General features: G+C 37.6%; 1 protein-coding gene across 1 annotated transcript in view; it reads left to right on the top strand.

Moving 5' to 3' along the window:
* Positions 1–27,771, top strand: part of LOC128364940 (EGF-like repeat and discoidin I-like domain-containing protein 3) — a 95,325-nt gene that overhangs the window by 25,192 nt on the left and 42,362 nt on the right. The window contains exons 4-5 of the mRNA XM_053325556.1: positions 10,718–10,831; positions 18,351–18,532. Of these exons, the coding sequence (XP_053181531.1) occupies positions 10,718–10,831; positions 18,351–18,532 (296 nt within the window). The remainder of the gene's footprint in view (positions 1–10,717; positions 10,832–18,350; positions 18,533–27,771) is intronic.

The following is a 27,771-nucleotide window of genomic DNA, read 5'->3' as shown; positions in this document are numbered from 1 at the left end:
CAGTTTTCCTTCAGTGGATGTAAAATTTTTCTTAACATCTGTCTGAGAGTCTTCTCACCTTTAACGCAACTATATTTTCGCAGCCTTTTATTTGATTGTGAAAACAACAGGAGGATTGATAACTACTGATGTTTGATGAAACTGTTTGCGGGCCAGTGTTGTCACCTGCTTTCTCAAGAATTAGATTCAATACAAAACTAAGTATCAGTAGTTGGTTATCACTCTTAAATGTTTGTATAACCCTGTTGACATTTATCTGTAAATGCAACCAAAGTTATCTGTTATTGCATGTGTTAAATGCGATACCTCTATATTCAAATAATTAAGATCATATGTCTCTTATTATCCTTATCCCCACCCCAAATTAAGCCCTTACATGCTCTTCCCTCATCACCGCCCTCCACTTACTATCATCTTAATCTTATACCAGCTAATGAACAATCTAGAAAGTGTACCATGGTCATGTTAAAGAGCTTGTGGATCATACTCCGTTGTTCTGGGATAGATCAGTATTCCACTCACACACCTACTGTGGAGGCTCCATCTGTAAGCCTAAAATGACACTTAAGGCTTTCCTCCGTGAGTCATTCTGCCTCCGAGCCGAGGGCTCTTCACATTCCCCACATCCGACTTCGGCACAGCCCCCTGTTCTGCATGTCTTCGAAATGATGAGTGTTTTGCTTCTCAGATACTCAAACCTCTCTGCAATGCATCCTAAGATACCTTTTCAAGGGCTGCTGGAGTGCTGCTGTGAATAACTTCTCGGTGGGCTAATCCGACTTCAAAAAGTATGTCCTTGGAATACACTATTCTTAATCCTGCATTCACAGCTTCATGCATCATCATATCCCCAGAAACATACAGCAAGTACTGTGGAGAAACTAAACTGCATATGGAAGACGGTTTTAGGATTTCTGTACAGAGAGATCAATGAAATCAATACTCATGCTAAGCCTAGAAGCGTATGACATATATCACTGTGAAAACACATTTCAAGGATAAACCAGGTGATGTTAAATGCCTCGTCCTTTTGTGACTTCATCAGACCCTGGAAAGGACTCCTGTCTTATGTGGTGATTGTCTGTGTATGTGGTGACTTCAGTGGCATGGGTAAGGCGAGGATAGATTGACAGGATAGATTGACAGTGGAGACAGGCACTTCCTTGTTCCATCTTCTATCGCTGACTGAACTTGGGGAGACAGGGTTGTCTTGGCCTTGTGTAGCGCAGACTAGACACATTTCACTGCACCGGGACCTGTCAAACACAACATCCAAGGCTGGTCACCCGTACACTAAGATGCAGCTTTGAGGACGTCAGCACTTCTTGGAAGTACTGTAGAGCTACCTAGACTTAAATTAAAACAATAATTAATTCAACACGGAACAGAGTACAGTGGATATATGTACAGCTTGTGTGTATAAATCTGTATTGCATCTACACTACAAGTTAAATCTTGTATGAGCATTGAATCATGAAAAAAATGACACACAGACAGATGAGGAAAGATGATGTGATGAAATGAAGGTGGACAAACAGTGTGTGTATCTCACTTTCACTGGTAATAATAAATCCCTCGCTCTGAACATACAACCAACTGAGGTGTCCTGTCTCTCCCGCTGAGACGTGAGCAGATGGCTCTTTTATCTCCGCCTCTTTCGAGTGGGTGCCGTGTTACATCAGAACTGCCAAAAAAGAGTAGGGTTGGGGAGAGGGGGGGTTGTAATATCCACAAAAGAAATAAATGAAGAGTGGGGATTGCATCAAATGATAAATGAGCACACTAATCATAGAGGAAATGGAAAGCAGGACAGCATGAGATATAATGTTGTTTTCAATACTGCAACTCGATCATTGCCTGAAAATATGTTGATACTGTACTGTTCCCTGGGTGATATTCATACATTCACATGCATATAACATGGATTTTGCAGCAGAGCAATATGTGCTGTCTCATATCTATACTATTTTTGAGCATGGAACAAATTCTGTCACATGTAATGCTCTGCTCCCTTAGATCTGGGTGGTCATGTGATGATGACATGTACTGCTTATATAGTATGTATGAGCCTACAATAGTGCTTTTGTTGTATATTATGTCCTATAGGTGGATCGCATATAAATAAGAATCTTCAAAAACAGAAATTCCCATAAGTTTTATTTTCTCATAACGTCATGAATAAAGTGCTGTTGCAGAACTTATAAATTAATGATTTACATTCTTCCTACTCAGCCTTGCCTCCAAGTAATGTTAATCATCAGCTGTGTGTTTTTCATTTTTATCCCTGATGAATTCATTCTATGATCCCAAGGATTGTTATCTTTTTTTTTAGTATCAAATCCAACATCTGCAGGACCACCATGAATCACAGGGCATCAGCGGCCGCAGCCGCTCCCAGGGGAAAACGTAACTGCTTTAAAAAAAATAGAAATAGGATGATTACTTCCAAGCAAGTACGAGTTTCCGAGGTCAGAGGTTAATTGTGTGGCAGGCATAAACAACCATTTGCCTGCTTCATTGCTGTCGATCACTGAGCATAGAGGTCAAACTGCTTTTTTTTTCTTAGCTAGATAGAGAGGTCAAGAGGATCAGCTTGCTTCCTGGGTCGGCTGGCTTTGTGACAGAAAAACAGATAAGCTTCCCATGGGGTTCCTTTGGGTTAAACTGAGTCCAGATGTGAAGATGAAACAGGATGAGACATCTTCTCATGAAAAGAAGCCTTGACTAGCCTCTACTTGTGTGGCTTATGCTGTATTGGCAGAGGAAATATGAATGCTTTACACAGTTTTACCCAACATCTGATTGTAATTTAATGAAGGAAGTGGGTAAGATGTAGGGGCAATACTGCTGGGACATCACCTTTCATTCTGGTAATTAAGTTTGCAGGCTTTGTGTGTTAGAGGATTACAAGCTATTAGCAAGCATTAATTTCAATCATTTGTGTGATTTATGTTGTTGTTTGGACCAGTGGCTTTTTGATGATATTGAATATATATTTACTGTATATACACAGTAACTCCAACTGAATGCAAAATGCTTTCATCTTCATATTCTTGTGAATAGCGCAGTAAATCACCTCTAGATTAGGTGTCTTCCTCTGAGGAAAATAGTCACTTTAAAGCATGTATCCAATTCAAAAGCTTGTCATTTATTCTTTTTAAAAATATGTTTATCTGCCTAAAGCAATATTCATCACATTCAAGTAATTGGTATGATGGTGTCATTGACAGGCAACCAAATAGAGGCCTGTCACAGACAAAAAAGAGCCATGAGCCATGGACCACAGCAAACATGAGCTTTCCAGCTGCAATGCCATCTCTATAACTGTGGTCTCATCTTGCACCATATGTCTTTTAACAAGCAAGCAAACATCCACTGGGAACATGTGCACTGGCAAATGCCATTTTACAGGCTATATAAATGCTGTTGCAGTTTAAACAGTGTGAAACTTCACATTCACAAATGTACATCTGCCATTTTAGATGCTAAATTGTACAGTACTGTCCCCTTTCTCTACTATCATGGCTAAAATGTTACATGTCCTTGGTTTAAAAGCTGCAGTTATCAGAAGTCAGGTCACTGCCTCTCTCATTTCCCCTGCTGGAGCAGTTGTCAGTCAAACACTAGGTAGATGCTTGGAGGCTAAATAGGCATTTAATGAGTCTCCAACAACATTGTTTTCATCTTGTTAATATAATTTAAAGAATCAATTGTCCTTCAACTGTTTTTGTTTTCTAACTGTAAATATTATCTGCTTCAGTTCTCTTACAATCAATGACACATCTTTGTCTAAGACGCAGTAGTTCTGCAGTGAAATGGGAAACTGACTTTCTCAGGCCATGTGTTCTTGTGGCTGTAGCAGGTGCAGGTGCTGTAGAGGTCAGTGCAGCCCAGTGGAGAGAACACAGGTGACCCCTCCCACTGCAGGGCTGTTCCTGCTCCTAGGACACACCATAGCCAATTTAGCACACACAGCCAATGTTAGCTCCTGACACATAGCTCTATTCATTGCTCTCATTATTGTCCGACTGAGACACTTTTCAGAGAGCAATAGAGGAGCAAGGCCAGGGAGTAAGATGTTCCACTGAACCGATGAGAGCTTTGTGAGTGTTGGACAGAGACTCAGAGAGACAGAGATTTCTTATTGTAAGACTCAGAGAGGAGACTTTGAACAGGGGATAACTATGATGGTGATGATGTTATTAATAATGACACAATATTTAGCCCATAGTATTTCATTAGGAATATGTTTAACAGACACAACAACTTAATTTCTAAAATGACTCTCATGTCTGTTACATGTAAGGCTAAAGCAATCAGTCTGTTAGCTTAGCGTAGCATAAAGAATGTAAACAGCTGGTAACAAAATCATGCTACAAGCATCTCCAAAGCTATTAACATGTTAATAATTTAATAGGTTAATTTATTTAGCAGAAAAATTGAACTGTAAAAAACATCCATTTGCTGTATTAAAAATGACTTCTTGGTTCTCCTGGAAGTTAATGGCCCCAGAAAAGAAATAGCCTGCTACGTAAACCCCTGATGTTTAGACATTTCTTTCCAGTCTTTGTGCTACGCTCAGCTAACTGGCTGCTGGGTGCTTAATATTTAACAGACATTTAACAGATATAAATGACAGTGGCAGCCAGAAACTCTGTAATAAGTACATTTCCCAAAGTGTCAATCTATTACTTCAGTCTAATTCTTAATTGCTGATCTGTATATTAGGGATATAAATTGCAACTGTAATGAATTGCAGTTTGTCCATCACTCTATGTACAGTGGGTTCACAAAATACCATCCAACACTACACCACAAAATACAGCCATGGGTGAATCAACATTGTTTTGGCACTCTCTCAACAACTGAGCGGCACATTATAAGCTTCACTAAAGTGCTGTTATTGGAGAGCCATTGTGTTGAACTGCATTAACTTGTACGGCTAGTGGTTTTACTGTCTCCATCCACTGTAGAAATCTGTACTCAAATTGTCTTGTTAAATCATTAACACCAATATAGCCCCATCTCTGTTAAAGTTTACTGAAGGCATCAGTGGCAAAAATGTACTTTTATGTTTAATGATTTAATGATATGTTTAAATGCAGAATATAAAGACCCAGGCTACTGTTAGCGAGGGGAAATCTTTGGATACGAGCCTGTTAGTGTGGCTGTGTTGAAGAAGTCGTGTAAACAGTTTATTTACCTGACCACTGGGCTTCCCTCTCATCTGTAGAAATTACTCTCTTTCATCCTCTCACTCTTTCACCCTCTCCTCTCTCTCTCTTTATTTCACCGTTTCCATCTCTCCCTCATCCTCTGCACGCTCCTCCTCTCTCCTCTAGTTTTTTTTACTGGGTGGATTAACTGCATTCCCTGAGGTAATCCCTTTTCTCCCACCTGATTTACCGGCAATACACAGCTTTTAAGTCTCACTTTCCTGGCGCTGATCTCCCAGGGGCTGATGGCCTCTCATAAAAGAAGCAAATTGTAAGATGGGCTAGCTGTGTTTTCCCATCTCTGTAGTGTGTTGTGCTCCAGGCTATTTGAGTGGCTTGCCCATTTTGGCTCACCTTTGGATTTGAACCCAATGGGTGAACTTTAAGTATAATAACAGCATCACTTATATAAGTAGCGTGATTGCAGTGGTGAAATAATGGACTGGATTGTGTGGTCCGCAGAGTGAGCTTTTTATTTTTTTTCCCAGCTACATGCCCTTTTCTAATATATATATAATTTAGAGAGTGTACATCTCACTTTCAACATATTACAATCAAGTGATGCCCAGTTAAAATCTAAAGCAAAATTGGTGTCATTTATGTTAAGATATTCACATTAAGGCTGCAGCATTTACAAAAACAGATGGACTTACATTTCAGTTAATGCATCAAATCCATTATTTCTCACTGTTTACAAGTGGCTATAAAATCCCATCTCCATTTGAGTGCTCCACCAAGGCTATTAGTAAAGACCAAATACTCCCTGTACAAATTACACTGCTGTGAAATGCATGAATGATGTTTGATGTGGGTGTGCTCTACACTTAATTAATAAATATATTGTTTGTTGTTGTTTTTTTGTTTTTTTTATTGTTGTCATACTTGCTAACAATTAGTGCTTCTTGAGGATTTTAAAAAATGCTGCATGGTTTAATGAGGACCGGCCACCGTTATAAGGCAGGCGCTATTTGACATTTCTTCAGGTTAATCGTTCTTAACAGGATCGTAAGCCCCCTCAAACTGGAATTAATTAAACACATAATCCCCCTTGATTTCAGTAACCTCCCATAATCAAGATGTTTCCCTCTGACAAGTACTCGTTTGTTCATCTCTGTATGGATAATGCGCTGTCAGTAGGAGGCAAGATTGTTGTATTAGTCATGCTGGTTGTTTTTGGGTTTGTAATTACATCAGATTGTCCTGTACCAGCTCATTAAAGCTCAGTTTCAGGCAAGGCTGGAGCATGAGAGAGAACACAGGTAAATATGCGGAAACGGCTGGGTGAAGTTTGATTCTGAATCACATTTGAAACGTTACTGGAATAAGATATGAAGAAGTACAATAACAACTGATTACTCTATGCTTTGTATCTGATTATAAAGCAGTTACAAGCTTGCAGTATACACCAAAATAGCCAAATCCACCCCATTAATGATAGACATTGAGCACTTGTGTGATTGTCTCTTGTGTGTACCAATCAACCATGATTTAGATTATGACAAATACCTGACCTTGGAGCATTTTTCATCCACATTTCATGGAATAAAACCGTTTAAGTTCCTCTTCACGTATCAAAGTTATGTGTAATAACTGTAATTATTTTGGGTTAGATAATTGAATCTTTTTTTGTCCCTTTCAAAGCCCGAATCCATATTTGGTATACATTGTGTCTCTCCAGACAGCTCATCAAGGTGGAGCCTCTACCATGCAACACGTAAACTCAACTACACGGTCCCGATTGGATGTTAGACAATTTTGATCCAGTCATGATGTAATTTTAGGGTGACAGGGAGGGGGTGACTTTGTAATAAAGTGCTTCAAAAATATCTTGGGAGACACAGACTGAAAGACAGACTGACATAGACACACTCAAACTCCATGTGCCATATCCTTGAATAAGTGGGCAATTATGTTTCACTTCTCTCTGTTCTAATTTATAAATACAATAAGAATCAAAGATGAGTGGTCCCTGCAGTTTGTGCCTGATCATCGTACTTTGTGTCCAGTGTAGATGTATGTTGAAGCAGTTTGTCTTTCAAGTCTAGTGTTTTTAGTTCCAGCTGTGAAAATCAGCTCTTTTGTTGTGTTCTGTAAAACATGAGACAACATGCTGTCTAATAAAACTATTTTCTTCAGTCCTTCCCAACATTGTTGCCAGTGCTAAAATATACCAGTTGACTTTTTTCACTTTCCTTTATTCCTTCATGTATAGTGTTTATTGACTGTATTTCACTAAAGAGGCTGTACAGCAGAGGAGTCACTACCAGCGGGAATTATCTATCATCAACTGCATCTGAAGCAGGATGTACCCTGTATACAATATACATGCATGATAAACACACACACAGTAACACAAGCACCCAGGCTGACACACAAGCATCTTATCTCCTTGTGTCTAATATGATCTAAATAGACGTGTGTTTCAAATTCAACATGCATGGCTCTTTATCGTCTTATGGTAAAGATGTTACGGCTCAATTTCATCAAACGTCTTCTGAACCAAATACAGTTGTCTTCTGGGTAACTGATGGACTTTTAGGTGAATCATAAACAATTTCTCATCTCTCTTTTCTTTTCTTTTATTTCACTTAATGTATTTATTTCTTTGTTTTGGGTTTTTTTGGTAATCTGCTCTGATTCAGATTAAAGGTGACATAACTTCTAGTTACAACACCTCAGTGACCATTAAGTGTAAAGACCATGACTGCATTTCTCTGGAGGAAAAAAACACCCACAGCAAAACAGATTGCAAATTTGCCCAAGTGACTAATAGAGATATTAAAGATTTAATCTCAGAGAGATGAAGCTCCGTAACAGACTTTACTTTAATCATGTTTCACTTTCTTAAGCTTTCCAAATCTCAAGCATGGTTACATATTCATGGAGCCAAAATGTACCTATGAGTCAGTGACGACTCAGGGTACGTTTTGGAGGATTAAAATATGTGTCGCTGCCATAGGCAAGTTTGGAAATCATTAGAAATCTGTTCAAAATTGTTCAAAAGTTCATTCCATTTCCTCCATCCCTTCTAAACAACCTCAATAATTAGCTTTAAATGTACTTTATATGGAACAGATTGTACATTGGTGTTATGGATTGGGGTTGGGAGTCTTTAACCTTCTAAAATAGCTTTGATGAATAAATCAGAGAGGAGCTGTTTGAGAGAGTATTTAAAATATGTTTTTTCAGTAGATGATACATTCTGTGACAGTTTCTCATATTGGTTGTTGTTTCTTATTTTTGGGTGTCTGTAATATTGAAATGAGGAGATTAAGAATATTTACCAAACCTAATACTGATTATCATTAGTGGTTCAAATTGCAATTACTAATAGCTTTAAAAAAATAAGTCTGATGTCAGTCAGTTTAATACTAGAAGCACCACAGGGTAAAATTAACCCAAGGTGCTTTTTCCAATCGTCCAATTGTCAAAGTCCACCAGTCTTTGTCTTTTCCTAAAATCATTTTGTGAACTGCCCCCTGTTGTTAAAAAATAGTGACGATGAATCCAGATTAAAATGCATTTATTTCCACAAGGGTTATGTTTAAAAATGCAAAGCTAGCTAGGTCAACTATGTCAGGTCATAATTCATTTATAAAAATACTAGAGAAGAATGAACCAGCATGGTGAAGACATGATGGAAACAAAATAAAACCTTCACCAAGTGTCTGATGTGCACGAAAGCTGCAACCCTAACGTTTTGCCATGTTATTGTTGATTGTTTTTAGGATTTTTAGTCTAATTTGCCATTTGCTTTACTCTGTTTTCATGAACACCAAGAGAAGAGAAATATATATATAATTGCTTTATGATATCAAATTTTAAGAGCTTAAACAATCACATCAAGGTTCTTTGTGATGTTATTCATACATTGTTGAAAGGCCTAAACTAAAGTTGATTCGGGGGAAATTGTGTGCTTGACTTCATTATTTCAATAATATTGCAAAACTGAACCACTCATAAGTGCAATTGTTGTTTATTATTATTATAGATCATTATTATTTATTTAGGGTATTTAGGCTAGTTTGGTCATTAAATATCTTGTGTCTTTTGTAATGAATGTCTTTTTACACCAATATCTCAAGACCCAAAAATGCAAATATTTCTTTCTAATACTATATTTTTGGTGTTATTTTACACCGCTTTAGACTGACAGCCATGCAAAGCGACTAGTACGGAGCCCGTAAAGGGACATGGTAAAAACAACTCGTTTAGTGTTAGGGTCAGACACAACATAACGATGACGACTTGCAAGTAAAGCATCAATGTCCTTATAATTAGCTCAAAATATAGCTGAACTAACTCCTGTACTGTCATTTTCACACAGAAACACCAACTGAAATGCAGAGGATGGTCTTTCTGACATCATGTGCACATGCAATACTTTTTGGTGAGCACAAGATGCTTTCTCGTACTCATGAGAAAGCATCTTGTGAGCACGAGAAAGTATCTTGTGCGCACCAGAAACATTTATATATATTTTTTTTCCCCATGTCCCTTTACAGGCTCCGTAGACTAGTGTTCTTAAAGATACTTAAATTATAAGACAACTAGACCAAAACACAGATGATGATTAAACCATTTCCTGACTTTAGATATTCCTATTAGAAATTGTATATTTGACCTGTTGGCAGTTTTTGGTATACAATAACCCCTGGCAGTTCTAATATTAACATAGGTTTAAGATTTGCTCATATTTAGAAACCAATGTAGCACAAAATAGAGTCTCCTCAGCTTCTCAACATGAAAAATAATTGAAGAGAGGATGCGCTTGAAGTTTTAACCACACACAAGGAAATACATTATGAAATATTCATATACTATCCAAATGTTCAAATTAAAAGATCAGCGATTCAATTAAATTGGCCTCACAAATGTATGAATAATGAATGTGGAAATACTGTATTCTCTAAACCTTTTCAACTAATTTGACTAGATTATTGCTTAGAAAGTAAAAACAGCAAAAAACAAAACAAAACATATACAAGCTGGGTGTTTAGCACCTAAAAAGGGCAACATGACATAACCCTAAGTAGATGACTCAGCAAGTATCTTCACTATTGCAGGTTTAACTCTTAATCATCAATAACACATATAAATATTTGCTCACACTTATTATACTCAACAGGAGTATTCACATAGGTGTATATTATTACTTTCCTCAGCTTTGCAGAACTTACTAAGAATGGCTGGCATACTTAAACAATGTATGATAATTATTTAAACTGCAAAGAAAGTCTACTTTGTTCATTGTTCTTAACATTTCAAAATGTTGGCCAGTGTGGTGGCATTAATGGTCTCCTGGGGAAGTATTTGATTTATTAGTTTGAATAAAGCAGTGTCTTTGTGAGAGTTTCTGTAGGCAGACTGAATCAAGTAGCACACACATTCAATATATACTGCCTTCCCATGCATTCTAATGAGAATGAGGTCTTTCTAATTGCCTACATGTCTGCTTCAAATAAATGAATGCACCTTTTCTTGTTTCTTGGTTTTCCCAGATATTAACGAATGTGAAAGAGACCCCTGCAAGAATGGAGGCATTTGCACAGATCTGGTTGCCAACTACTCCTGTGAATGCCCAGGGGAGTACATGGGGAGAAACTGTCAATACAGTAAGTGCTCATACTTCTTTTTTATGTTTGTCTTTTAACTCTTTTAAGACTACATGTGCCCATTGATTTTTTACAGCACACCTGATGCTGCAGGTAATTGTACAGCCTGTAGTATTAGTCAAGCAAACCAATTGATCACGGGAAGTTTGTTGGTAGTTCCCATGAAGAATATATAACCATGTGTCATTAGATAATATACAAAACTCTGAAATTATACATGTTTATGTTTGTAATCATTTTATTAAATCTTGAAGGTATTTTCTGACTTATCCTGTGTCAATTATATTATATTATTATTATAATTACAGTCTGTTTTCGTATTGTTACTGAAGGACTCATTATTTGGGTGGGAGGGTGAGCAGTCAAGTATTTACATTAGTTGATGATGGATATGTATAGAAGACACTATGTGCTCAGTGTTCCTTACTGCAATCTTTCAATGAATGATTTCAGTATTTTTCTTAAACAAGTGTTTTGTGTCTTTTAATTTATTTAGTTGTTATACTACTGTATTATGATGTCAGATGTCCATCTTAAATATGGTCAAAGGTCCAAAACATGAGGTGAATGTATGTAAAAATGCTCCCTGTGAGTCAAAATTCAGGGCTTCAGTCTGCTCTGAACACTTTGGGTGCTTTGTTACTTGTACTCCTCATGATGACATCAGATTGTTCGCGCATGCTTACAAATGGATGCCCATTCCATAGCTTTTGCTGCGAAGGTGATTCCGCAGGTTGTTCACATTGTCCACTTACATGTTTTGGATAGTATTTTGGCTCAAACATGTACAGATGCAGTTGATACGTTTTAAGATAAATAAGGAGATTTTATATATATACGCACACACACACACACCCCTTTAATATCCACTTCTTATTATATTCTAAAATACATACGGCATATAAAGTATGAGTTCATCTTCTGTGATACCGTGAACAAGACTGATTCCAGTGAAAGTCCACACATTCACTACCATTATTTCAATGTATTTTTAAATATATGGGGATATAATTTATTTTTTAGAAGACTGGAGTCCAAAGCCACCCATGAGTGAACATCACATCCTGCACAAAGTTCATGTTTTCTGAATTTTAAGACATTTTCCATCCTGAAATCCATCCATTGAGATCTGTTGCAACTTTGAATAATTGATGTTTAAATGCTGTAGCTACAACCTGAATATGTGATTTGTGTTTCATTTATTTAAATTGTGTTAACATCATAAAAAATGAATCAAAATTTCTCCTTATACTAATTTAATAGAAAACATGCTCAAATGTTGCATATTTATACAAACACAATAAAGCCTACAGCATAAGAACAATATACGTACAGTATATGGAAACATTTGACTGCTGAGGAGTCACAGCCTCTTTGTGCTTGCTAGCCCTCTTTTTTTCTGCCCAGTGGCTGTATAGCAAGAGAGAGAGAGAGCTTGTGTCTTATCAGAAGTGGCTTTCTTTTTTTCAAAATGCCAGAGAGCTCAAAGGGGCTTCATGTGTTTATTATGCTTTTGTAAGGATTTTGTCTGCTCAGTCTAGGAACATATTAGGATTAATGTATCAGTGGACTCAGCCGTGAGCCACCCCTGCACTACTACTCAAAAATTAATCCATCAGATTTTCAGTTTTAGGTGTAGCAGTCGTTCAGAAACAGACAAGTCTACTGCAGTCTGGCAGTCTGAACAAGTCTAGAAGGAGAGAAAAATTTGCAAAGGTTAGAGCTTTCTTAAATGGATGACACTGTGAACCGAAAAGCAGTTGCTATAGTTGCTTTTGTGAACTGGAAAGATAAAAAAAAAAGGGCAGAGAGACATTTTTGAATTGTGTGGAGTCCAGAGGTACAGCCCGACTGATGAAAAAAAAAACATGCAGAAAAAAGATTTAGAATTGAAGTAGTCTTGCTGATTGAACATCTGCTGAGCTCCATTATTTGTTTAATGGTAATATACATCTTCCCATATAAATTCAATATTTGTACAGCATGTTACACACTTCATCATTTTTGCAGTTTACAAGTATTAGTTTTGAATTGGCTCTGTAGTCCAACACATTAGATTTGAAATGAAAGAATGAGTGTATGGTTGAAGTGCTGACACTGTGCTGTACTTTTTTTTTTAAATATACCTTGTTATACGCATTCCCTAAAGGTAAAAAGGGCCATAAGTCCTGCACCGTTTACCCAACCCGGGACACCCCTTAAGCTTTGTTGTGCTGGAGTAGAGCCAAACTACTGTCCTAACACTTTTGAATGGCACTGTATCTGTAGGCTGTACTAGAGGTGCACCGATCCAACTCTTTCAGTCCTGAGTACTGATTCATGTGTAACTTGAGGTGGACATGTGTAAAAATGTTCCCTGTAAGTTCAAAGTCAGGGCTTCAGCCTTCTCTGAACTGAGCTGAAACGGCCCATTTCAAATCATGCAAAGATATCCCAGTACAGTACTAAAATATAAATATACACCTGGTTCCCAACCCCATAGCTCAATCTGACTCATACCTGACAGGATATTATGTGGTTACTGTCACCAGGCTTCCCAGTGACAATTTACTACAACTATTGATCTTGAATGCTTAAAGTTGTTGACTATGTTGCAGCCTTGTCATAATGATAACAGTCAATAGAGCATACACAGGAAAAGGTGGAATGCACTTTTATGCAAGGACTCATAATCTCCTCTGACTTGTTCCTTCAACCCACATTGTGCGTGGGCCAGTCCTGCACACATGTTGGATGCTGCAGATTATTCAGCTGTATATTTTCTGGCTGCACTGTGCCAGAAAGCAATGTTAGAATATTATGTGAAAGCAGCAGTGAGCTGTTTGCCATTTCCCATCTGTTCAGTGATCCTACTGTTTTTATTGAAATAATTACAATTACAGTGAAAAGAAGAATCATATGTGTCACTTGCTGGCATGAATCATATTATTGTAAAATACTCATGAAAGAATACAATTGAGTTAAAATAACATTTTGGCACAAGCTGCCTCAGTCTTCCTACGTAAACACATTTTGGATTGCTAATAGCTCTGATCGTCCAGAGACATTAACACTTTCAGACACTAATGCAGGTTAAATGGTCGGTTAAAGATCTAGTATTGAGGAAAGACAATGGCTGTTAAGTGCCTCATTTCCCAAAAGTATCTTAAAGCTAAGTTCTTTGTAGAACATCAGCAGAAGCAAAATCAATTCAGTAGTCCAAGTTTACCTTTAACTTACCTTCAACCTGTTACATCACATAAAACCCTGTGACTCTGGATCAAATGAAGATGCAACAAACTGGAACCTTTGCCTGTTAACTGCAAAGTAAGCCACACTTTATAAGGCAGATGAGTATAGTACAGTTATGTGTTTATTAAAATAGGTATAGCTGTCTTGCAGAGTGCACAGTTATAAATACAGTAATATATACAGGTGCATTTAATCAAGTCTCAGCTGTCACCTGTTGAAGCTCTATTGTATGGCTGATGTATGGCTAGTGTGTTTATTATTCTTTTCCTCATCCCCACATCCGCTGCATGCTCATTAGTATTGGTGTTCTGGCATTAATTTCAGTGGGGCTCTAATTTGTTTAGGCTGTAGGTAGGGCTTGTGGGAGATGGATTCAGCTGTCACATCACGGTAGTGGTGGTGTTAGTGATGTGTGCTGTCTTAGGGCTGATATATGCTCAGGGGCCAGCAGGCCAAGGCCCGGGGGCTGGCTGCCTCTGCCGCTCTGACGGACGACTGGCAGGCAACTCGTTAAGAGTGGCCCATCATTGCCGCAAGGTGAGAGGGACTGCGGTGTTGCAACAGTGTCTTACCACAACATCCACATAGAATATCTTACAAGAGAGCTGCTCAAGAGGTAGAACATAGAAGGAAATATGATACTGTGATACCTTAATGTTATAGATTCCGTTTCACTTCAGAAGTTAAATCGGTTATATGTCTTTTAGTGTTTGTGCCAGAATAGCATTTGTAAATCCACACAGTCCCTGATCTGAAATCAAGAGTGTTGTGTTGCTGTTAGTTCATTATTCATTTACTGATTTGCAGTCTGAGAATATCAATCTCAGCTGAATTAAACCCTCCTAAGATCAACATGTGCAGACACACCTGCACACACAACACAAATTCTAGTCATCAGATCATTTATTTAAAATAAATATGATGGTCAGGTTAAAACATGCTTCACAGTGGCACTCCTTCAACTCACTGTTGCACCTAGAGACTGTATTTTTAAGTGGAATTACTTGCTAGCCTACAATGAGGAATCCATGTGTACGTCTTTTTTTGTGGAAATTTGAGCTATGAGACATCTTGCTCACAGACCTAAAAAACAAAAATAGAGGCATTAAAACATACTGCAAGTTTGTATCACGTTTTTAAAACAGTCAGAAAATGTAACAAGTCAATTAGCTAACAAGTATTTATCGTATAATTTAACACTGCAAATGGAACAGTTTTTTGTAAAGTCCTGGTCTAGACTCTCTAGGCTGCCATCTTTCCAAGCCTTGGGTTTAAACTGCTGTCTCAACTGTCTCAAAATTCAAAACTGTTTTATCTTCGGTGAGACTTGTTGAGAGGACTGAACGAAGCTCATCACTCAAATATCAGAAAATCAGATGCTTCTGTGAGCGGCAGCAGTAGAATTTCACATCCACCTACACCATCCTCTCATCAGTCTGGAAGCGGTGAGTCACACACAAGAAAGAACTGGTGAAGCGAGAGTGATTTACCATAGTGGAATTCATAAACACATCTCTTTCAGTGAACACACACATACACACAGATAATCTTTGCTCTCTTCCAGCCTCTATTCGATCCCCCTGGACTGTCCTCAGACATTACTCACTGTCTCCCTGGCTCCCCATTGCCTAGAACCCTGCTGTTTTAGCACTTGGATAAGTCGTGCTAGGGTTATTTTCACTGTTCCATTTTTCTCTGACTCTTTGCTTACTTCTGCTGTGAAAGTCTTCACACAGCTCTCAGCGCTGCCAGTTATACTGTCTGCTGGTACTGTGTGTGTGTGTGTGTGTGTGTGTGTGTGTGTGTGTATGTGTGTATGTGTCTTTCCTACCTGTGTGCCAGTGTTGGCAATAAAATACAGGTGTTTTGCTTAAATGGTGTAGACGAGATCACAGCCTTCTGGTGACCATTGCTCCAGGCTTACCCTGAAGGCTGGTTTACATGGACACTTATAGTTCAACTGGCATGAGTAAGCAGCGCCTCTGGCTGAACTCTTGGCTCAATATGTCTTCGTTCTTTTGGGACACTTCCAAGTTTCCTCAGCTTCCCCAACACTTGTGGTTTTAAGACTCTTAAATATTGCTGTTTAATCATCTGTGACTAAACTAAAAATAGACATCACATGGGCATTGTAAATTATATGATCTTTTTTATTATTTTATCCTTGCTCTCATTTGAAATATACAGAAAATATCTGAAGAATTCCCCTCATATAATTTACATCGTAAATTAGATTCAACTTATTTAAAGTAAAAAATGCACATTCTACTCCTCTGACTATCACAACTATTTGTTTACACTTGAGGTTCAACTTCATGACTTTCAACTTTGATAGAGGATTAATTGTCAGACTGTTATCAGGTATTTTCTGTGTGTATACAGTATATGCACACAGTTTTTCCATTAACATTCAGTAAACTCCTCATAAAGATATCCTCTGTTAGAATCATGGGAACTGTTCTTCACCATATTTTGTGATGGATGTTTATCTTTTTTTCTGTCGGACCATAAATAACTGAAATACTGTCAAGCAGCTTTTTTGTCTTCAGTGAACACTATAGTCTAAATGGCAACAATGCAGTATTTGTATATGTAACTGCAAATCATGCTCAATTAGGAAATATATTTTAAAGCAACAAACAAACAAAAATGCTCAGCTATAATTCCTACCATTTATGTCAACTAAAAAAGACTAATTAAAACGTGAGAGTCTGTCACAGCTATTGCAGCAAATCTTCAATACATCTGTAATACTGTTTACGTTTAGGAGAAAGTGTGGGCTAGAAGAAATGTAACGATGCAGAGGTATGTGCTTCCAGACTGATGAGCACTTATTCAAAGCAGCTTTGTCACAATTCAACTGTTTTGTTTCCATTAAGCAATTTTAAGTGAGTATGTTACACATTACAACTTAAGAGTTGAATCATATCCACTGGGGAAAGTTTTCACAACTCTGCAACACAATTTACTCAGGCTGAAGGATTCTAGACCTGCAGTCACATCCGATTCATGTGTGATGGCAATATGCCACAGCTGTTTGGATCAACAATTCAACTCCAGTTGAACTATTTCGCCTGTTTTCCTCAATCATAATGTTTTCCACAGCCTGAGTTATCTTCTAATTGTAGAGGCAAACTATACAATTTGCATACATATCACATTCTAATTGAATCTGTCCTGAGCTGATGGAATCTCACAACATTTGAGGGGTTTTGATAGAAAAACCAGATAATTTGTGTATAAATGAGCAATTATAAAAATCACCTCAGGAAAAAAGTGCCAATGTTCAATTTGATGTTTTTAGACGTATAGACGGCAATAAAATTGTATATTGCAGTATGTGCTGTTTTAATATATTGTATTCTACATTCCCACTTTCCATCTGTGTCTGCATTGAGTTTTTGTTCGAACACGTTTTCTATCATTATTATGAATCATATAATTTCTCAATGAGTCTGTTTTAAACATGGAAATACAGACACACTTGTTTTCCAACACAATAAGTCCTCTACAGGTTAAACATTGCCAGAATCCTTTTCACCACAGGTCTGTCTATTAAAACACTTGTGATGTGCCTGGACATAGCAATTAGGATTAAAAGAGGGATGCAAGCTACTTAAAGAAGAAAGGACAGGACTTTGACCTGAAAAGATATTGCTGTCACGCTTCTCCGCTTTAATGTTGCAGCCTGTAGGTTATTTAATGATGCTACAAAGGTTGTTGATTTTGAGGATGATGCTGTCTAGAAGTGGCTTCAGCTCCTTGGAAGCAAGCCTGAGGGTTCTGTTACAGATGGAAGAGATGAAGGACCAACTTGTTAATCCATTAGATGTGGGCAGCATGAAGGCAGACAAGAGTCATCTCACTGACTGCTGCAACTGAAAAGGATTTTACCATAATGGAAACATTAGATGATATCTTGTGATGAATCGAAGCAACACTGATAGTGAGAGAGATAGGAGTGAAGGTGCACAAGTTTATAATGATCTATAACAGAGGGTCTTCATAGGGGATTGTAACAAGATACAACAGCAGAGATTCAAGAAGTTGCAGTTTTATTGACCATGTCTGATCTAATGCAGCACAAGAAGAAGAAACTGAAGTTTTTATCTCTGGGGCTGAGATAAACATAGACTATGTTTCAAGATATGGAGGACAAAATCATTGACATTACAAAATGTGCTCTTTAAAAAAAATCATATGCATTCCAAAGATTGAGTTGAACATATTTTTAAGTGCTGGAAATATATGAAGGCTCATTTGTCTCTTTCGCCCTCTCTTCACTCAGAATGCTCTGGACCATTGGGCATGGAGGGCGGTATAATCTCCAACCAACAGATAACAGCCTCTTCCACCCACCGTGCTCTGTTCGGCTTGCAGAAGTGGTACCCGTACTTTGCACGCCTCAACAAGAAGGGTCTGGTCAATGCCTGGACTGCTGCCGAAAATGACAGATGGCCATGGATACAGGTAAAGTGCAGTCACGGGACAAGCGACACACAAAGCCAGGCCTCACACAATCTTAATCACAGATAAACCTTCATGTGTTGTTTGGCTTGATTTATGTTACAGTAGGCTCTCTACTGTAGACTATAACTGAGCTGTAATTTATGATTAGTATAAATTGTTTACTGTGAAAATGCAGCAGTTTCAACTTTAGAGTTAATTACCGATACTGTAAAACTGATGGCTCACTTACTGGTAATAAAAAGCAATTAAAAGTGTAAGCTAGGGGTTGAACAGATGCAGGTGTAGTCAAGCGTGAGGAACAATGTTAAAGGGTATAAATATGTTCAGCCAGTAGTTGTTGCTTCTCACTAATGATTTGCTAACAGTTACTCGACTGTGCCAAGTGCCAACTATTTCAGCTTTATTTATTTTAGGTTAATATGCTTATATTGTAACTGCACTGACAGTTAGAGCTGTGTTTTGTGTCATAATTTCAGTTTGGCATTAGAACAAAATCAACAATGGTGAATGTGATCATTTGGTGCATTGATTTTTTCTCTTTGTTATGTCCCAAATGGAATCTGGTCTACAAATCACCGTGCTGTCAAGAGAGATCTGATATATAATCTTACACAACATTCAACTGTATCATTTTTCTCTCATCTGTAAAAAAGATTGACTTCTGCCTCTTTTTGTCCTTATAAATACCCCAGATTGTTTTGAAAGCTGCCATCTGCATGAAATGAAGAGAAATTAGACGCTTACCGAAGAAAAAACCCTCCTTTTACCTCAGCTTTGTGAAAGTTAACCTTCATACTGTATTGTTAGGCCGTGCTTATTGTCAAAGAGCCATAGGCAGATAGATTGGTGATCCTGAATTATTTCTGCACATCACATCCTGAGCATCTGTTTGCCAGTCCTGTCCTGCAGTGATCCCATTAATTGTATTCATTTGAGACTGTTTCAGTCCTGAATAGTCATTCCACATGTTGAGTATTACATCATTTTAAACCAAGGATTGTATGTGCAGTGAGGTCTCATTGCACAAGGCAATGATTAAAGTGATTCTGTTGAGTCTTCTGCACCTCCCTCACCTGCAATTCATGATCCCTAGACCTACAGTGCCAGTCAAAAGTTCCAACACACTTTCCTATTCCCTTGAATGAGAAAGTGTGTCCAAACTTTTGACCGGTACTGTATACCTAAATCATTTTCTGGATTTACATTGAGCAAATAGTCGTACATCATGCCAACCAGCTGTCGTATATTAAACAACTGTCAGATGATGTATAAGTATGATATATACGGTGTATTTTTTTCTTGACTCAAGTTCTATAATATAATAGATAGAAAAAAAAAATACAGATAGTGTAATGCAAATGAATTATTAACAATAATTAATCAAGTATTGTATTTTCTTTACATTTTCTTACTCTTGAGTCCCTTCTGACAGAAATGCTGACAACAAACTTTGAAGTGGGCTGTTACCAGATAAATGAAGCACAGACACTGAACCGTGAACAAAATGTAATAGAAAAACATGCTATGCCGTGACAGCATGATGGAGAAACAGAAATTGTAACCAACAACAAGAGAATGGTAAGACAGGGCAAAAAATTGAAAAAAATGGATTTGTAAACGGCGAGCGAAAAGTGAGAGAGACAGTCAAACACAGTCAACAACATGAGTGAGTGAGAGAAGGAGCCTGGCAAATGCAGAGGGTGAGGAGAACGGGACATGAAACATTCAGTCGGTTTGTTTGACTTTAATGATGCCATGTGGGATGTTGCGCCGGGTGCTTTAGGCATTGTGTGTTTCTACAGAGGGCCCAGATAATTGGGACGTGAGTACAGAGGTGTACAGTCATGTCAGTGCTTTGGGATTATGCTAAAGAGTCGGCAATGTGTGCTTTTGTACTGTGGAGTGATGCGCTGGGACTGTTTACATGTGTGCCATGTGAAGCAGGTTATACTGTAGTCACAGGTGACAACCTTATCAGGATGAGATCAGATTTATCTGGCTATTTGTAAGATTTTCTTTGGTACAGTATGCATCTTGCAGCCAGTTTAAGCATGTTTCCTCCCTAAGCCTCAGGAAATGAATCCAAACATACTTTGAATAATACATTACAGAGCTGCAAGCAAGCATGCATCTAATGTATATGTGTTTGTTTATGTTCATGTCAGTTCTTGTGCTTGTGAGTTGTGCACGCGTGAGCTGGCTACTGTTCACACATCTATGTTGCATGATAATATAATTTTTTTTTCACAGCCTTGCCACGACAGGCTCACACATAAAATTGCATTTGAACACTCCAGGGAAATATACTGCAGGTCTGACCAATATTAGCAAACATATAGCTACAGCAGGCTGTGTTTGAGGAATGAAACAATCCAAATCACTGGTGAAGGCCGACGATGTCTATACAAAGTTTAATAGGAGTTAAACAGTTCATGACATAGTTAATTTTCAGATGCAGAACTTCATCACATTTACATGTGCTGATACAAAACAGTACCAGTCAAAGGTTTGAACACACCTCCCCATTGCCTTGAATGAGAAAGTGGTGCTGTTTAAATAAAACCTGCCTGGTTTCTAATTCAGTGTCTGTCTTCAGAAATGTTCCCTTTTCATTCCAGTATAACCAACTCTAGAGTCTGTTATTTAGTTCAGATACAGTATGACCCTGACAAATTCTTTTCCATCACAGTTTATCTCAGAATCACAGCATGACTGCAATTTGTGATAATTGAATAAAGCTTTTGGATAAATACACCACAGAACAAAATGTGTTTTCTGCTACCATATTTTCTACCTGAACCTATTCTTGGATAAAAAATGAGTCAGGGGTTCTCAGGTTTAAACTTAATTCAGCACATTTAGCGGTGAAACCATGTCTACTGTGAGGAATTCATCAGTCTCTTACACAATGTCTACAACAGCTGTGTAGCATGTTATCAGAGCAGCAGAAGCTTGAGTCCTGTGTCAGCGTCTACACGGGCTGTGTTGAGGCACAGTAGTGAGTGTAGGTCAGCTGTATTTGGCAGAACTCAAAGCCCACCACACAATCGCTATAGTTACATGCAACAGAAGCATACAAATACGCTTGGTTAGATGTGTATAGGATGAGTGAAACATGAACTGTCACGCAGGCTGTGTGAACACATGGTAAAAATACATGTGGACGAAAAGCCTTAACAGTACAGTGGTAGCCATTTCTTTCCAGGCAGAACTGTTACAAATCAGTGACAGGCTGCCTATTTCTGGGCCTGCCACAACATCTCAGTGGTGTTTACATCTTAAATTTTTGTTCATGCCGTTTCACATCCTTAAAGCTTTTGTGTCACAACCAACTGAGGAGCACAGCAATCCCTTTGGCCAAATACAATGATAACATGCTTGCATTTCACTGGCTATTACTGCAAGGTTGTGACACTGCCAGGATCATTTTTACACACTGAGCTCTTGGAGAAATATTGGCTGGGATGGCCACTCTTTCAAAAGAACCTCTATTATCCAAAAACATGACTTGTTGTAAGACTATGGCCAGGTACTATATAGAGTAAAGAGGCATGCATTCAGAAGGAATTAAAAACACACAAAGCTGTAAGGTGTGCTTTCTGTTTGCATGTGTGCGTGATAGCATGAGAATATAAAGAGAATGGCAAGGTTATTTCAAATGTGTGTATAAAAGTGTGAGTGTGTGCATGTGCTCACTTACATTTTTGTTACAAAACAGTGCCACAGGGCTCTTTGTTTCAAGGACACAGGGCAGTGTAATTGTTACAATATCCCTGCAAGTCTTTCACCTGTTTTGATTTCAGTGTGCATCTTAGATACAGTCACTCCTTTCAAGACCAGAAAATCTAGTCGCTTCTCGATGGCCTGGATGATTGAAAATATTCAGGAGCTGAAACAAAAAATGCCACAAGGTGGAACGTATGTAGAAATCATCTTAACTCAGTTCATTTGGAACATCTTAGGTCTTTTCTTATTAATTTTAAAGGTTAAAAATTCTAGCTCTGCCTACTATGTTACTCTAATTGAAAACAATTAGTCCAACCCAAGATTACTGTTCAGCACTGTGAGCAGTGTCATTGATCCTCCCTCCATCCAGATACTAGATGCCACCCCTGAGACATGCAACACATTTCTTTCCTTCTTTACCCAGAAGGTCTCAGTTATTATTAGCATTTCGCCCGCTGGTTCTCTGAGTATGTTTAAAAAGCCCTGCACAGTTTCCCTCTGCTCATTCAATCCAATTCCACCAACTTCACTGACTGATATGATAATGAAAACGTAACCCTCAACTTCTTCTTTAGATATTCCTCATGCAAAAACTCTAAAGGTCATTTTTATTACAGTTTCTCTGTCTAGTCTGCACATTTTAAACTGCTCTTTGTTGAAAGATTCTGTTCCTGAATTTGTTGAAACTCCTCTTGTTCAACCACTTTTAAAAACTGTCTCTTGATCCTTCTGATTTTTACAATTTTAGGCATATTTTTAATCTCAAGATTTTAGCTAAGGTTTCGCAATTCATGAAAATAATATTTTTGAGAAACTCCCATCTGGTGTTAGACAAAACATAGCACTGAAGCCACTTTTCTCAAAGTTATTAATGACTTATTGTTGGCAGCAGATGCTCCTTGTTCTCCTGGACCTAAGCACATTATTTGATACCACTGACTATGATATCTTGGACCATCATGAAAACTGTTCAGTGGCACTGCTCTGAAATGGTTCAGGTCTTACCTAAAAGACAGATGTGTCTATATTGCTATCGCTGATTCTAGGTCAGCTATTATGTGTTTTCTCTGTGCGGCGCCCCAGAAACCAGTGCTAGGTCCAATCTTTTTTTTCCACATTTACACAATACACATTCACACACTCCCTTATATTTAGACATATCAGTTTTCATTATTACGCAGACAGTCCTAAAAGTCCCTATAAACAACTATTAGAACAGTTCCAACCTGCTCAACTGCATACATTTCCTGCAGATGAAATGCTAATAGGTGGTATTATCATAGGTCAAGATAGTGCACTATCTCATTCAATAGCTCAAAATTGCAGAAATCTTGACATAATTTTATATCAAAACCTCACCACAGATAAACATTTTTATTCAATTGTTCAATCCTGTTTTTATCATCTCTGAAACATTTCAAGGATTAAACTAGTTTTTTTTTTCCAAAATTCTGAAAACTGTCATTCAGGCTTTTATAACTAGTCGATTGGGCTTTTGTTAACGCCCTGCTCCCTGACGTCTGCAAAAGATCCTTCACCTGTCTCTGCTGCCAGGACTTTAACTCGGTCTAGGAAACATCATCGCATTTCACCGATCCTGGCTTCCCTTCACTGACTACCTGTTGCTCTTAGAATAGATTTTAAGTTTTTATTGATTACTTACATAGCCCTGAGAGGCATTGCCCCAAGCTATCTATCAGATATCTTATTGCCCTGTGTACCTTTCCTCTCCCTGAGATCATTGGATACGTCACTTCTTGTTGTTCCAAGGTCCTGATTGATATATAAAGGGGATAGAACCTTTGCAGTCAGGGCTTATAGACTTTTATATGACCTGCCTGAGAAGACCAGGGCTGCTAACTCTGTCTTGTCTTTTACATCACTGTTAAATCACTCGTTTAAAATTGCTCCTTGGTGATATTATTATATTTTATGACTCATTTACAGTATTTGTGTTTCTATAATGTACTTAGTTTTTTTTATGGTTTTTAGTTTGTTTGAAATGTTTTCTTTTATTTGTAAAGCACTTTGTAACTGCTTTGCAAAGTGCTATATGAATAAAATTTATTATGAATTATTATTATTATTATTAGTATTATTATTATTATTGTTATTATTATCATCCTTATTATTATTATTAGAGTGTGATCAACATGTGGTATCTCTTCACTTTCTATGTGCTTGACCTTTGTGTGTGTTTGTGTGTGTGTGTGTGTGTGTGTGTGTGTGTGTGTGTGTGTGTGTGTGTGTGTGTGTGTGTGTGTGTGTGGGCTCATTTTATTGATGCCACATGTCTTGCTTGTTGATATGATTGTACTGAGTAATAATGAATGGTCACAATAATATGAGCAGTAGACAGAGAGTGGGCTCTCATTGTAAATTAATAAGCTCATGCTTGTTGTTTTGGTTTTAGTAATGATTCATTATTCTAATTAACTTCTGACATGACTTTCTGTTGTGATACCATGCTCTAAAATTAAAACCTAAATAGCAAACATTGTTGAGACCAAAATTTCCTGTGCATGTTAATGCATATATCAAGTGTCTTTGCTCCCAATGTAACTGGGCCTCTGTTGTTGCAGAGACCAGTGGGAAGTAGGACCATGACGTAAAGTAAGATTACTGTAGAAACCAGGTCAGAACAAATCAGTGATGAGTGGTAAATTACAGCCACAGGACATAGTCAGTTCCAAGATGTTGCCGATAACAACATGCTGAACATTTTTTTGCAGTAGTCAATGTTTTCCAGAGAGAAAACAGGTTAAATCACACCACCAAAACAATTGATATGTTCTTTGTGCTGCAAATAGAGATAGCAAAAAGAAAGAAATTGATGTGGAAGTTCTGTCTCTCCTTCAGAGGCTCATGCATTTTACCTAGAGCACTTAGAGGAGAAAGGAAAGGGTGAAATGGGGAAAAGGGTAAGAGTTCATTCTAAACTTTATATTCTGCATTTTTATTCACAATCTCTTTTGCACAAGGTTTGCAAAACTTTGAGAACATGTACTTCTGCTAAGGATACACATTTTAACAATAGAAAGATTTTAGATGTTTTGTGATGATTGATCTAGTGCTGCACCAAAATACAAACAGTGATACACACTTTTGCCGACTTTTGAAAAACATCTGAATCATGGTAATAGCTCTTTGTACAGAAAAAGTGGACTTGTTTCTCAAGAGTGTCATTTTTATACACCTGTGTGCACTGAGCAAATTTCCTTATATCTGACACATATGATGAGTCTGTGGGCAAAGGTCTGTACATGGAGGATATTTGCAAACGATGCCTCACTCAAACAAATAAATCACCATTAGCGTTGAAGTGACAGAGGTTTGTTTCTGAGTGGTCATTAAAAATGTGAAGAATCACCCCAATTACCCCAGCAGTGGCCTTTCGGTGACAGGGCCTCTAATTAGTGAGAAAAGTATCTGTCTCTATGGAGAAAACTGAGAAGAACGAAGAAATGCTGTGAATGAGAAAGAGTGGGTCATTGCAGCTCTGAGCCTCTAAGATGGGTCCTTATGTATAATTAACTTGATACATTGGTTTAAGTATGTAGAAAAAATATGTGTAATTGAGTCTTGTCTCTACAAATGGAAATTAGCGAGGAAATCCACACTCCAGCAGAATTATTACACATTACTCCATTGGTTTTTGACACTTCAGACAAGGCTGGTGAACATAAACAGTTCTTTTCTTGTGCTCTATCCTTGAGAGCCAATACTCTAATCTGTTATGTCCTCAGGAGATATAGCTTTTAGTTTGTTTCTTTTTCATTAACAAAAGGAGAATATAACTTATTGGGCTCTGACTATCTGTTTGAGCCTTTGCACTCAAATATTTTACTTGTAAATTGCCTTATTTCATAGTAATGCTAACATTTCTGCACCAGAAAATGAGCTCAAGCCCCCCAGAATACCATCCTGAGCACGGTCACATTGTCGGTGAATACAGACTCCTATTTCTTTTGGATGAGCTTTAAAAGTGGTCATTTTTTTTAAAATAGGACACTGACTTTTTCCAGCTTCACAATTATACACTCAAATTCAGACATGTTTGTTTGCATTTAATCAGTAATTGATTTTTTTGTCTGGAGACTACATGATCTTTTAAATGAGACTGTGAGGATAAATTCTACCTTGTGCAAAGCTGTTTGTTTGTTTTTTTTTCATAGGAGTAATGCAAATTGTCTTTTAATGTAATCTGCTTTTCATTTTTGAGGTTTACCATTCCAGTTTAATGAAAATCTAGAAAGAACACATAAATATGTTGTTACATTTTGTCAAAGGGTGAGATACAGTTGCCAAAGAGTTTTAGTGGCTTGATGGGAACATTGTGCCAAAATGATCAATGAATAATTCTCATCAACACTTATTTGCTTTATCACATTTGTCACAGACTACCACAGGTGTGAAAGAATATTATAATATTGAAATTGCCTTGTGTAATCCTGCCCTACTTTTTGTGTTAGTATTAAAGCGACCCTTACCTTTGTTACATTTTTACATTTTTTTGTTTAGGTTAAAGTGCTATTAATAAGGTAATGGGGGGCATAGGAGGGGGGAGGAGTTATTGCTGTTCAAGTTTTTTCGAAGTGCTGTGTGAAATGCAAGAAAGGTAAGAGTCGCTTTAATATTCACTGAAATATGAAATGTGTGTGAGTCAGGGAGTGAAGTACATGGGTGTATGTGTGACTAACCCATCACAGTGCTTAGTCACCACAGACTTCCTCATGTTTTCTCAGTGAAGTAAGCTGTCATCAGCTGTTACCAAAAAACAACAAATGAGTCTGAAGAGACTCTCATTTTTTTAGACAAGTTGACCAGAATTACAGGGTGAGTAATGGATTTTTGTAGTCAACTAACAATAATGGTCTTAAGTCAGACTGTTGTTAGACATTACTCATAGGTCTCTGAAGCTCTCTGCCATCCTTGACAGTAATTGGAGATATGTGTTGCAATTTTTGGTAAAGATGTGGGAGTCTGGATGGAGTTATGAAAGAACCAACGGCTGCTACTTAAGTGTGATATGCTGTCAATCAAACGAGAATGCTGCAAAATATATTGAAGTGTATGACTCTTCAACTTTTAACCATTTTTTTCTACAGTTTTGACCAGTCACTGAGACCTTATTGAGAGAAGTGAGAGAGATAATTGCTGGTAAAGTTTTAGCCACACAATAATGTGAGCAAACTTTTAATATTAAACCTGCGCTTTTCATTTTGAAGGATCATATTAATTATCAACTTCATTATTGTAACATAAGCATTATAGATTTGTAGTAATTGAGAATGCTGGCAGCATGTCAAAACAAAAACCTAAATTAAACATAAACATCGAAACCCATCCACTAATTACAATATCTGTAACTCTGCCAAACATATTGCTGCTAATTTGTAAGAGAAACATTTGTTTAAAATGTGCATTTCAGTGCTGAAATTGATAAGTACTTTATTAAAGTGGCCTGTCAGCGAAAAACATGCCAAAGCCAATCTTAAACTGGTGTGAAACGT

Source organism: Scomber japonicus, chromosome 9 (assembly GCF_027409825.1).
Source record: "Scomber japonicus isolate fScoJap1 chromosome 9, fScoJap1.pri, whole genome shotgun sequence".
NCBI classification, from domain to species: Eukaryota; Metazoa; Chordata; class Actinopteri; order Scombriformes; family Scombridae; genus Scomber; species Scomber japonicus.
Note: the sequence above shows the minus strand (reverse complement) of the source record. Positions and strands in the feature narration are given on the sequence as shown.